The 14,136-nt window shown below is 39.7% G+C and overlaps 1 protein-coding gene across 1 annotated transcript in view; it reads right to left on the reverse strand.

Moving 5' to 3' along the window:
* The window catches only part of EPB41L2 (erythrocyte membrane protein band 4.1 like 2), a 213,720-nt gene that overhangs the window by 61,701 nt on the left and 137,883 nt on the right, over positions 1-14,136 (reverse strand). Inside the window, 1 exon segment of the mRNA XM_023513481.1 lies at positions 1,694-1,736. Coding sequence (XP_023369249.1) covers positions 1,694-1,736 — 43 coding nt within the window.

Below are 14,136 nucleotides of genomic sequence, written 5' to 3' on the forward strand. Positions count from 1 at the left end.
AGGGTGACCAACCATGTCACACTACCTGGACTATTCCAGCATTATCAAAAGTCCCATAGCCTGAGAAACCCCTCAGTCCTGAGCTGATCACGCTAACAAAGACTTTTTTTTTAAATGAAAAGTAAGATGAGTCTACAAGGAAAGGAAATGGAAAAAAATAAGGTATATGCTCAGAATAAAAGGAGAGTAGAGAAGGAAAGAAATGACAGAACAGACTACCAAAAAGAGAAATAACTTGAAAGAGACAGGAGAATAAATGCGGAGAGCCTAAAACAGGAGCCAGAAGACAGAGAAAAAGGACAAGAAGGGAACACATAGATTTGTACCCGCATTTTGAATTAAGGAGTAATAATTAAGTAGGGAAATAATCGACAAAGGCCATTTTGCAGGTTGGCACTTTGAGAAATGGTTTCTCTCTGGACAAGTCTGGAACCCACAGTATAGGGAGGCTGTTAGGAATTACCCAGTCTTCAGATTTCATTCTCCACACTAAGCTGCCTATGGCTGCCTGTCTCCTCTTCTTCGGTCATTCACAGACCCAAAAGTAAATTAAGTAGGCAAATCCCCATCAGAGATTTCTCTGTGGTAATAATGTTTCTTGGCACAGATACCACAGACAAGACATCCTAGAAAGGCAGAAGCTACAGCAGGACCTGACGCTGGTTAGAGTGGGACATTCAGGGATTCTATGAGAACATAAGAAAAGGACACGCAGACCTAACTCCAAACCCAGATTCAGAAAGGGAAGTGGCCTTTGATTGTGGAACCAACGAGGAGCTGAGACAGCAAAGATCTCAGAGAATCTCAAAGATTGTTTGGTTCTTCCTTACATCTACAAATAGCCTATCTATTATGTACCTCTGGGGCCAAAGATATGTTTATTAAGCTAATTACACACTTCCACCATGAAATAAACAAAGCAACAATATGGGTTTATTTTACGTAAGAAGTAAAACTTACAGGGGCGGCACCTGTGGCTCAGTGAGTAGGGTGCCAGCCCCATATACTGAGGGCGGTGGGTTCAAACCCGGCCCTGGCCAAACTGCAACAAAAAAATAGCCAGTTGTTGTGGCGGGTGCCTGTAGTCCCACCTACTCAGGAGGCTGAGGCAAGAAAATTGCCTAAGCCCAAGAGCTGGAGGTTGCTGTGAGCTGTGACATCACAGCACTTTACCGAGGGCAACAAAGTGAGACTCTGTCACTTAAAAAAAAAAAAAAAAAGAAGAAGAAGAAGTAAAATTTACAGAAAATGGCTTCTCATTCTTCCCCAGAAACAAAAAAAAAGGTCAGCTATTACTTCCTAGTGTAGACATTATGAAGGAACATTTAGGAATGTGAGTCTAGAACTTAGAGAAGTAGGTCTAGACTCTAAGACTCTAGGCTCTAAGCTACCGTCAGGTCCCGCTGTAGCTTCTGCCTTTCTAGGATGTCTTGTCTGTGGTATCTGTGCCAAGCACATTATTACCACAGACTCTTGAAAAGTAGGAGTCCCTTTTTGTATAAGTCAAGTACAAATAATTACAATTTTTCAAAAATATCATCACTATAATTAACTTCTGAGGTTGTATATATGCAAAATAGATTGGACCCCTCTATCACTACCTTATTACTCTAGTCTACATTCCTATAAAAGGTATTAACAGTGGAAATAGATTAACTCAAAAACCTCAAAGTATGATTAGTTATATACTCACTTCGCAGTTGTCTCTTTATTTTTTTTGCAGGATCTAGCCAGTTCTGTAGGAGGGGAAAAAAAGGTTAATGAACCCATAAGAAATATTCCAGAGACCAAAATAGAAGTTTACAGATCACGCACTTATTTAAGTGTGAACACGTTTTAATAAAGTCCTGTTTCAAAGCAGCTTTCACCTATAGCATTTCATTAGGCTAAGAATTGATTTGGTTTTGAGTGTGTTTGTACAGTGAGGTGTGTGTGTGTTATGTAAAATACTAAAACACTTTTAAGGTGGTTTTCATGGCCTCATTCTCTTGATCTGACATGAAACATTTGTCCAAATGATGAGACATAATATATCTACATAAAGCCTTTATTCTATAGTAGGACTGCCAGCAAATAGCTCCTACACTTACTGAAATGAGAGCTCTTCAGGGGAAGTAGTTAGTTCTCACTCATGAAGAATAAAATGAATGGAAAATTCTTGGCTAAAGGCGCAGAAGTGACCCAAGTGTCCATCATTCCATGAATGGATTAACAAGCTGTGCTTTGTGCATACCATGGAGTACTATTCAGCCATAAGAAAGGATGGAGACATTACATCTTTTGTGTTTACCTAGATAGAGCTGAAATACATTCTTCTTAGTAATGTATCTCAAGAATGGAGGAAAAAAAGTATCTAATGCACTCGGTACTAATATGAAACCAATATATAAACAACAACACAATTACATAAAAGAAAAAACACAAGTATAGTCTAGGAAAGGGGAGAGGAGATGGGAGAGGGTGATTGGCCTCTCACCTAATAGGTACAATGTGAGAATGTTCAGCACTCTCCTTGGCAAAGGGCTCAACTACAACTTGAACTTTACCTTAGAATTGAAAACAATGTAACATAAACATTTGCAACCTCATATTAATCTGAAATCTGAAATTAAAAGAAAACTTTTGGTTAAAGGTATATACACATTAGTCAAACACAGTTCTCAGCTCCTACAGCCAACTCCTCCTTCCCCTTAAGCCTTTTTTCTTGCCACTGTAGAATGCTAAGGAGAGGTAAGGTCAGACTGGAGACAGCATTTCCCTTCCTGGTCTCACCGCAACAGCCTTCTTTCTTTTTAACCTCATTCTAACTTGGAAGTCACAGTTATAAGGAACTCCGTTTCATTTTCCCCTCATTTTTGCCCTTTCAGAAAGCTAACATAAAAACATGCCAGAAGACCACTGTAATATCCTAAAGCAAAAAAGACCTTACCTGAACCATTAGGTGCAAACCATCAAGACATTAAATATTTGCCTTTAAAAGACATAAGCAAAGAACCCAACCAAAAAATCCTGTGTGTATAGATTTTTATTTATATTTTTATACTTCTCTCACTCTATCCTCAAATCATCACTAACATAGAACATTTTTTGTGATACAATAAACTGGTTTCTTTATGAGAAACCAGCTTTATTTATTCTGAGAAGTACCCAAAATAATGTAACATCTGTGCTTAAACAGAATTTTATTCAGATATATAAAGCAAATAATTAATACATCTATTGTTATATAGAAAACAACCTACTGTCTTAATATAGGGTAGCCAAAAGTTCATGTGCACATTATTTGCAGAGGAACTTTATGGCCACCCTGTATGTTAAAATGTTACAACAGAACAGTAGCTCACACTGTTAAAAACTAGTAACAATGGGATGCTTCATGGACCTCTTCCAGTTTTATAGTTTTACAGGGTTTTATAGTTTGAAACTATTCAAACCCACACTAAGGGCAGCAAAGGTCTAAGGTGAGCACGGCTCTTTTCTAACACTGGTCATGTTCAAATCTCTCAACAAAGAACTACCAGAGCCCAGTTTCACATTACTGGTGTCCCAGCCGCATGCAGCACTGACGTCAAGGGCAGGGGGAGGCTCTAATGGCACCTTCAGTGCTGTGCGAGGGAGTGGCTCTAATTCTCGCCTCAGAAGAGACCCTGGAATTTAGCTCCCGGGCCTTGCAGCTGCTGTCCCACCCAACAGCTGGTCCACAAATGGCCAAACGGCCGACTACCATGAGTGCACAGGAATGAGAAAAACACATCGTCTAACCTCTAGCCCAGACAGGTCTAAGAGGGGGGTAAATGAGGAAGGGTGAAATGGGGGACACTTTCATCTAAGGATATAACCACCACAGGAAGAAAAAACTGAGTCACAGACAACCAACTGGCACCAACTGGAAAGGGGGAGAACCTCACAACAGTAACACAGAGAAAGAAGAGAAAGGAGAGGAAACTGCTGGTTTTAAAGACAAACCCTTCCAACCCACCCCCCAGTTTTATTAAGCATGACCACTGGTGGAGGTGCCTGCCAAGAGCAACAGAGACCTTCCCAGGAGACGATGGGATCTGGTGACCCCAAGGACTAACCCTAGATCCCCGCCATCTGGTACTTTCTGGTCTTACATAAAACACCAGTTCCTATACACATTACCTGACAGTTTCTACAGGACCTGGAGAGACTCAGTAGAGCCCTACAGACCCTAAATTCAGATTCAGTTGTCATTCTTGAGCCACATTCCACAACATTGCTAGACAAAATACTGATGGCTGAAGTGGCTTCTCTCCTGATTCCCACCCTCATGCAAAGACTAAGGAAGCAGAGTGTGCTGATGTGATTGACAGCAGGAGATGCTACGCCTTCCATCCCCCTGCCTGGTGTGCCCTTTCCAACCACACTCACCGCCATACTGTAAGCTCCATTCCTGCCAAGGAATAAGGATGTTTTCCGCCTCTGCAGTACTATAATGTTGCAAGGTCTATTACTCGTATCATCCAGGGTACTCGGTGATTTTAGGCAACCAGTAAGTACTAAATTAATACCTGTTGACTGATTATCTGTCCAGTGCTTGCTGGATTCCTCTTCATGTTGTAGTCATCTTAAATGATCCCAAGTTATAATGTCTTCACTGGATTTATTTTTATTGGAATAATTATCTCTAATGAGTATTTACAAGGTGGTGGGTAGGGTATAATTCTTCTGCCTATCATCATAAATTCTTAAGTAAAATAAAATTAATTGAAATGACTTAAAACCAAATTAATAGATAAAAAACTTTCTAACAAAGTGTGTAATGAAAATAAACATCTTGGGTTGCCACTTGGTTTTGGAGAAGGCTGGGTAGACCAAGAAACAGACACCAAGAAACGATGGCAAACAACATCAGAGAACAAGAACAATGTGTGTGGGTACACAGGCACCTAGGCTCAACACCCCCGCTCACAATGGGAGGCATCATTACCAGTTTTAGACTTAAAGTTTGGCTGCTATAGCCACATACACAGACTTGGCAGTCAGCAGTGCATGGAGTCAAATTCTGGTTTTCTACTAACTCTGTGACTTGGGCACATTCTTTGGCTTCCTTAAGCCTCATTTCCTCAACTGCAAAAAGGGGATCACATTTACCTCATAGAGTAGTTCTTTGCCATCGGTATTTCATTCTAATATTCCTGAAGAGCAAATATATCTAATATATTTGGATCACATTTACCTCATAGAGTAGTTCTTTGCCATCGGTATTTCATTCTAATATTCCTGAAGAGCAAATACATGTGCAAAGTACCTTCCTCAGTGCCTTTAATACATTTAATAGATTTTTTCTATAATAAAACTAAATTAATTGATCACCTTTTTGTTTATATCCCTTCCTCACATGTTTTTTATTTCTAAAGGTGGTATGTTATATAAAGAATTTAACAATTTCATGAATATTCTCACACACAAAAAGTTAATAAATCAGACTTTACATTTATAAAATACAGTCACTATATTCATGGGCCCCCTTTCATTAGAGAAAACTGTCTGATGAAGGCAGCACTTTCTACAACGCTGTCTTACTGTGGTGAAGACTCTCCTTGGAAATGGAAACAGGACATAAATAACATGATGTCCCCTCATGAAAATAATTGCCAGTATGACTCACCTAAGTGCTTCTCTGTACAAAATTATCCACTGAGCTTTTCTAAATTTTGCCTAATGATAAGAATCCATCTGGCAAATTTATTAAAAGACAGATTTACTCATGGCCCACCTAGAACATCCTGCAACCTTCTCTAGGGTAGGAGCCCAAGTATGTCTATCTTTAGTGACAGCCCCAGGCAACTTAGGATGTGACAACACAGATCTCTGTTTCCCAAATGTTAAGGTATAAGCAACAATACAAAACTCAAGCAGAACGGAAACCCATATCAGATTTCAGTCAAATTTATCTTGGTTTACTAAAAAAATAAAATGAATCTCACCAGCTACTTAAGGAAAAGAACATTCCTTCACTCAATATGGTATCCCTCTCAACTTACCCTTCCAATGTAGGGGCCGAAATATGAATTCAGCGAAAATATGAACTCAGAAAATACAGAGTTCTGTAAGTTAACTACCCGAGGGACTATACCAAACTGGTCAACATACAGAGGTGGTCAACATAAGGATCGAAGTACTAATACATGCACGTGGTACATGTCTGGTCTAAGAAAATTAGGTCAACTTAAGGAGGTCATAGGTGTAAGGAGGTGGTCTACTATGGAGGTTCTACTGTATTTTTCTTCTGAACAAACATCAGATAAAATAAGAGACTAATACAAGTTATAAGGAATGCTATAATAGGCTTCCAAGGGAAGTAAACAAAAATTAAAATGTGGCCCTAGAATGTAAGTATCATCAATTACTTTTGAACATGAAATATGAAGGTGATGAACTCAAGTTGGAGAGAAAAATGCTACATCCTTACTTTCACTACCTTTTTTTTTTTAAGAAATGAGGCCTTGCTCCGTCTCTCTCAGACTATAGTGCAGTGGTATGACTATAGCTCACTGCAACCTCAAATTCCTGAGTTCAAGTGACCTTCTTCCTTCAATCTCCCAAGTAGCTTAGACTATAGGCATGTCACCCGGATAATTTTTACTTTTACTTTTTGTAGAAACAGGGTCTTGCTGTGTTGCCCACGCTGGTATTGAACTCCTGGCCTCATGCAATACTCGAACCTTGCTTCCCTCTGAAAGCAGTAGGATTATAGGCATACACCAACCATGCCCAACCTTCACTAACTTTTAAATAAAATTTAGCATTACCATCACTTACAAATGCAACAGAAAAAAGCCTGGTTACTATCTGAGGCACCTCTTAAGTCACCAGGAGAAATCAAAAATACTTCCATATGAAATGTTATTTATGCTAACCAATATTTTGAAATCACAATATTAGAATAGTTACTGATGATTAATATATTAATAAAAACATATACCTATTATTTTATCCCAAATTTTACATTGCCATTTTGAGACTGTAACTTAGTAACTGCAGCCCTGTGTACTTCATACCATCTTAAGAAGCAGTCTATAGAATTCATCTGGCCACCAAAGGAATCCAAGGCATAAAAAAGATGAGGCTTTTTCCTCTACCTTAAAAGCTTACAGAAATTTTTTTTAACTAAACAGCATAGCAAATAGCCACACTAGTATTGGTTAGAGAAGCTATTTAATCCTATTCTCTTACTACAAATTTGACAGTGCAACAATCTTGGTTAACATGCCTATAGTTGGTTAGACATGCCTATAGTCTAAGCTACTTGGGAGGTTGAAGGAAGAAAGTCACTTGAACTCAGGAATTTGAGGTTGCAGTGAGCTATAGTCATACCACTGCACTATAGTCTGAGAGAGACGGACATTTCCCTACAACATTTTCAATACAGGTTCTCAGAAAAAGCGTTAACAATGACTCTCAATTATCCTCTACAAACAGAAACACCTCAAAAAAGAAAGGTCAATAATGAACCATAGTGCTACTTATTCATAATATTCACAGGATGCCAGAGGTGTTAGGAAGAACCTCAGAATATATGGTTCACATTTCAGGAAGAATGGGATTGGCCTAACTCTTACCTACTTTGAATATTTGAACACTTCCGATGGCCACAAACCACATGGGGTTATCAGATCCCCATATTCCGCTGGCTTCTGTGATATTTCAAACTCCTGTAATTCTCTTGGCTACCTCAAAAGAACATTTTATCCACTGCATCAATACTTCTCAAACTCTAAAAATGTATATGAATCACCTAAAGTTCTAGTCAAAATGCAGACTGTTTCAGCAGGACTAAGGTAAGAGCCTGAAGTTCATTTTTTCTAACAAGTTTCTATGTCAGGCGTCCTCAAACTACAGCCCGTGGGCCACATGCAACCCACCTAGGACATTTATCCGGCCCGCCGGGTCCTGCTTAGCAGCTGACTCGTCCCAGGGCCCACAGTCTGGCCCTCCAACGGTCTGAGGGACAGTGAACTGACCCCTTTTTAAAAAGTTTGAGGACCCCTGCTCTATGTGGGGCTAACATTGCTAGTCCTTGGACCTCCCTTTGTAGTACAGCCCTAGGTTTCTTTTTATGTAGAAACTCCCATCTTTTTCTGAAAGCCAAATGTAGAATGACATTTTTTAAGTGCTACTGGCTTGTCAGCCTACACTGAGCAAACATTCTAATTGTTTTTAGCTTCCTGCAGAAAAACATGGCAGGGCATAATTTCCATCCACATTCCATATCTAAGTCTTTCTCTGGACACCTCCTAGCACAATGCAGTTCTACTAAAGAATAACAAGACCCAACTGTTATTCAAAGAATGCCAAGACACCCCCCTCCCCCAGTCTTTTTATTCCTCAAACCACTCTCACCTAACAGAAAAGAAACCACAGTCATCAACCCACAGCATCCTATTAGCAGGCTGAGTGTATGTTTGCCCCAGTAAGGCCCTAACTATACTAACCATGAATAACAACTCAAGATAAATTCTAGTGCTGACAAAGAGTCTCTGCCAAACAAAACTTTAGTCAGGCTCTTCTGAATCCTCTACTCACTTAGGTCTCAACTTTTAGACTTCCTTGTCCATCTATGAACTATCCAATTTTAGCAAGAATCTTGCTAATAAGCTGGCTTAGCCAGAATCCCCCCCACCCCACCCCATTATCTGATCACCTCAATATCTGATCAGATTCTTTCCTCTCCACCAGCTCCCAGGTGATGTCAGATCACTCTGCTTTAAGCAAGAATCCCATAAGGTCAGTTTAGCTGAACCCCCCAAAGTCCCCTTGACATTTTCTCTCAGTAATTTTCTATCCACTGACCCCCTTTCCAATCTTTCTTATCTATTGGAAAACTCCACTGCAGTGGTCCCTGTTCCTATCACAATAGTCCTGAATAAAACTGCCTCCTGTTTTAACAAGAGTTAGGACAATTTTTTTAAAACAGTTTCTTTCATCAAAAAGTCATCTCTCTCATCTAATTCCCCTTCAAGCTGGACCCTAAGATCCCAGAGTTAGAATTTTTCCCCAATGCCTAGCCACACTTTCCTCATTTGCTTCTGGTGAGCTCCAATTTGGCCAGGTGAGAGAAATAATAACAAATTCAACTCAACTCACACTGTATTACCAAATTTTAGTTTTGTCTAAAATCTACATTTTCATATAGGAATTTACAGCACTGAAACAGATCCCCTTTAATATGCCTTTGACTAAATTAGGGGTAATGGAACTCCACCATAATGCTGGCGTTAGGAGAAAAGTTACAGGCGTTGTATCATTATATCACAGTGAAACATTCATTATACATCTGGGAGAATTTGGGATTATAAAGTTTAACCAGATTAAACAGAATTTTATTAAAGCATAGTCTACATAGACAGTTTAATATCTGAGTTTTCAGTTATGGGCTTGAGGGTGTGGTCTGGCTATTAGACAACTGCTTCAGCTAATTTTCATAGTTAGCTATGAATATCAACTACATTCTTAACAAGCTTCTCTCTTCAATACAGCTTGCAGCAAAATGACAGTATAATGCCTGGGCCAAATGCCAAATTCTATTAACATCAAAAATTCACAACAATGTCTTTCCCTTTAAAGAGCATCCAAACCCTTAGTGACAGTTTCATTTAGACATGAACACAGAACTATTTGGACTTGGAACTCTATACGTAAAAGAAAAACATGTTGCTGGATTCCACATACTTTTAACAAGATTTTCCATAGTATAGTTTACATAAGAGCTCTCAACCAGACATTAAAAAGTTCTAACACTAACAATGACAGGTTTTCATACTCAGAATGAACTGAAAAAGCTTCCAACTCAATGTCTCGACCACGAGAGATACATTACTATACTAACACCAAAAAAGAGTTTAAATTTTCTCTCCATGAAAAATTTCCATACAAATAATCGTGGCTTTGCTTCACCCTCACTTTATAGTAAGTTGAAATAAGTATCAAAATTTCCATAAATACAGATAATATTCAGCATGAGAAAAAAAGCTCATACTCTTGTATCTCACTGTTGCAATTACAAAGGTTTCAAGCAAAGCAGGACTGATTAAGCCAAGTAAGTATGTATAATAGTAACAAATCTGTGCAGAAAAAAACAGGATTATTATACAAATCTATATTGAAAGAGTAAGAATTCTTTTGCCTAGATTTCTTGAGGATTAGATTCTGTCTATATAAATAGAAATTTTTTAAATTGCACAATACAGAAGTTATAAAAGCAAATTACATGAATAAACATACTGCAAATTATTATCTGAGCATTCATGTCCTGAAAAATTTGTCCCAGAAAGGACAAAATTTTATTCCCCAAAATTTTTGAGTTAAAGCCTAGATACAAATTGTGTGCCTAATTTCAAAAGTTTTTCATCTCACATTTCCTAAGAGAAACTAGGAAGTATAATAAGGAATTACTAATTCTTATTTAGCCTCAGCATCCTTTTGTCAAGAAAGCTATGGTAAATCCAGACAAACCTATCCTTATGTTAATATCTTCTGCCTTAATGACCTCAACCTCTCCTTGACTTCAGCCATCCCCTTCCTGTCCACACCTCAGGCGGCGTCATCACATAGTTTTCAGATATCATTATTTCTTTTCCTATGATTCCTACCCACTAACTCCCATTGTGCCTGCTCCTCCGCACCTCTGGACTTCCATCCCTTGGCCCAGCTATTTTCTCCCACTCTGTCAGCCTGTTTCAGCTTCAATTACTTTCCTTCCTGAGACCTTCTGAATAATGAGCTTGATACAGTCCATCAGTACCTCTGGTTTTCTCAATCCTTTGTCCTCTTATTATTATATAACTACCATGAACATAGCCAAGAGGGACCTTTCTAATACTCCATTTCTCCGCTATTATACCCAGGTTATTGATGGCAATTAGAGAAAAACACACAAATCAATTCTACTGCCATCATAATTTTATGATCACCAATCTCAGCAAAACTGTCAACAGCAATCCAATGATAGGCCATGATTGGCTGCCTTTCTTGGTCTGACTGCTACCCTACTCACTCTTAAGCAGATGGTTTTAACCTCTATTTCATAGAGATTTTAGGCTGCACTCTACTCAACTCAAGATTTTTTATTTAACAACTGCCCCACCTTTTATGCTGTTTCTTATAGGCTCTAGATAAGGTCGTCCTCTTTATTCAAGACACTAGAACCTTCTGTCATTGTCACTCTCCTCTGTCTTCAACTATATTCTTTTCTTGGACTTCCTCATAGCCAAAGTCAAAGCTATTTCCATTGAAGCAAATCTGCCAACCCCAAAATCCTTAGTAAACTCTTTGTACTTTCCAACATGATAGTCACATGATGCTACTTAAATTAGTTATAATAAATAAAATCTAAGTTTACTTCCTCAGTCACACTAGCATATTTCCAGTAGTCGATAGGCATATGAGGCTTACGACCACCATACTGGACAGGGCAGGTCTAGAATGCGCCCATCATCAGAAAAACTTCTATTGGAAGTGCTAGTCTAGGCTCGGCGCCTGTGGCTCAAGCGGCTAAGGCGCCAGCCACATACACCTAAGGTGGCAGGTTCGAATCCCCAGCCTGGGCCCGCCAAACAACGATGGCTGCAACCAAAAAATGGCCAGGCGTTGTGGCAGGCGCCTGTAGTCCCAGCTATTTGGGTTGAGCCCAGGAGTTGGAGGTTGTTGTGAGCGTGATGCCATGGCACTCTACCCAGGGGGATAGCTTGAGGCTCCGTCTCAAAAAAAAATAAAGTGCTAGTCTACATCCCCTAGTATCACCCCTCTTATCTGTTCTTCCCTGCATGGCCAGGCTCCCTGAAATAATACTTTACACTGCTGCTCAAATTCTTTACCATTAATTTTCTTTAGCCTTCACCTACTCCCAGACCCCCAAACATCATCTAGCCAAAGGCCTGCAAACATAGCCACCTTGGCAAAATGAAAATTAAATTTGCTCTATGCCAGCAGTTCTCAATCTGTGGGTTGCAACCCACAGGAACTATACCATGTTTCCCTGAAAATAAGACACTGTCTTATATTTATTTTTTCTCAAGAAGACACACTAGGGCTTATTTTCAGGGAGTGTCTTATTTTTAGTAAGTATAATACAACAATCTACATTTATTCAAGTATAGTTAAGTCATCTTCTTCTGGAACCTGACAGGGGGTGCCAACCTTGTTGGTGGGGCTGGCGCTATTGACGTGTGAACTCCTTTCCCCTAGCCTTTTGCACGTGCGCAAGAGGATGCCTGCTACCATGGTTACCACACACGCACCTGCACAAGTGCAAATGGCTGGGAGAAAGGAGCTGTGGCAGATAAAAGGTATTCCAGTCTTCCTTACTGCTCCGCACCGAAATGCATGGCATGGCTATGCAGATAAGCTGCATAGCCACACCCATCACTGGGTCTTATTATAGGGTTGGGCTTATATTTAACAAATGCATAGAAATCCTGCTAGGGCTTATTTTGGGGGTAGGTCTTATTTTTGGGGAAACACAGTATTAAAGGCTTGTGGCACTAGGAAGGATGAGAACCACTGCTCTATGCTAACCTACCCCAAACTGCTGCTCCTCATCCAAGGTCCTTGTAAAAAAAATGTCTCTAACAAATGCCACAGCTTCATGACCCTGGCAGCTGGAACTTACCTTCAACCCCTCCCTCACCCTCATCCCTCAGAGCTGCTCATTCATAAAGCCCTAAAGATAATTCCTGCACAGCATCTCTGTCTCTTCCTCTTCACCCCTGATACCACTTGCCCTGGTATTCATCACCTCTGGGCTAGACAACTACAATCATCTCCTGACTGCTCTGGCTCTGGTCTCAGCCACCTACATAATCTCTCTTGAAATCAAGGAGGGGTTCTTTCTCAAATGCAAATTTGATCATATCACTTCATATTAAAATTTAGATTCCTTAGCATGAGATACAAAATCTTCCAAAGAATGATCTCAGGCATCTTTCCAGTAGCATTCCCAGTACCTCCATCAGCATTCCCCACAGAGTCACCCCAAATCAACCCATGACTCCAGCTGAAACAGAGCACTTGCTGAGAAAACACCACTTCAAGACAGTCACCAACTCCTCCTTCCAATATGCTTGTGACTCATAGGTCTTTCCCATAGGAGACCCTAGAACTGCCCCTCCTCCAGCCCTGCCAGACAGCCTGAAATGCCTCACACACAACATGATGACCCATGCTGGAGCCACTGCTTCTCTTATACAAAGTATGTTAGTCAGAATTCTCAGTTCAATGTCAACATTAAACTGCTCTTCTGCTTTCCAAAATTCATATGTCTGACTTTATATAATATAAAATATTCATACCACAGGTCCTCGTCAGGTAGTATTATAAATCTTAGAAATATCTCCTATGTAGTCCCTAATTAATGCCTATCTGATATTTAGGACAGGCTACATTAACCTGTATTGCTGAACTGAGTTAGATTACTGGAAGGCTATATACTTAATACTATTAACCCGACCAAACAGTCGATCTGTTTGCTGCCCCAACATGACTGAGAGATGTAAAATCCCATATCCCTCTTGGTGACACAGCCCCAATATGCAAGTTAAATAGTGATGGCACTATTTTGTAACTGGAAAGGCAGGAACCATAGCGTGCCCAGTGAATATAAGCTCTAATATATATCTGGGCGGAGGGGTATGTTTGGGAAGAATGGAGGTAGGAGAGAGAAACAGATTCCTAACGGAAAATCTGTCTTCTGACACAAAGAAGTTCCCTTTGAGCAGCACTGTCACAGGATCATTATCAGTAAGGTAGCCTGCCCCCTAAAATTCATTGACATCATAATAGAAACATCAACTGTGAAACTCATACCAGGAACTTAGCCCACATATCCTTCAATACTCTGTATGTAAAGTCTTGCAAAATGACTTTCAGAATTTAATAACATGAAAAATTCCTCTGAGGAAAGATGGTACACTTCCACTTTTCCAGCTATGGTGGCTATGAAACAGTGGGCCCATTTTTATCTTAACTGACAAAAAGTTCACAACTATTGCATTTTCCCTAAAATCTATTTTTTTCTACCTGGTCTTTCCTGCTTTGAATCTTATCTCTAATGTTTACTGCCTCGGGTTAATTGTTTAACTTCTCTACGCCTCGTATTTCTTTTTTTTTTTTTTT

Source organism: Otolemur garnettii, unplaced genomic scaffold (assembly GCF_000181295.1).
Source record: "Otolemur garnettii isolate 467f Iridium unplaced genomic scaffold, OtoGar3 scaffold00002, whole genome shotgun sequence".
Lineage (NCBI taxonomy): Eukaryota > Metazoa > Chordata > Mammalia > Primates > Galagidae > Otolemur > Otolemur garnettii.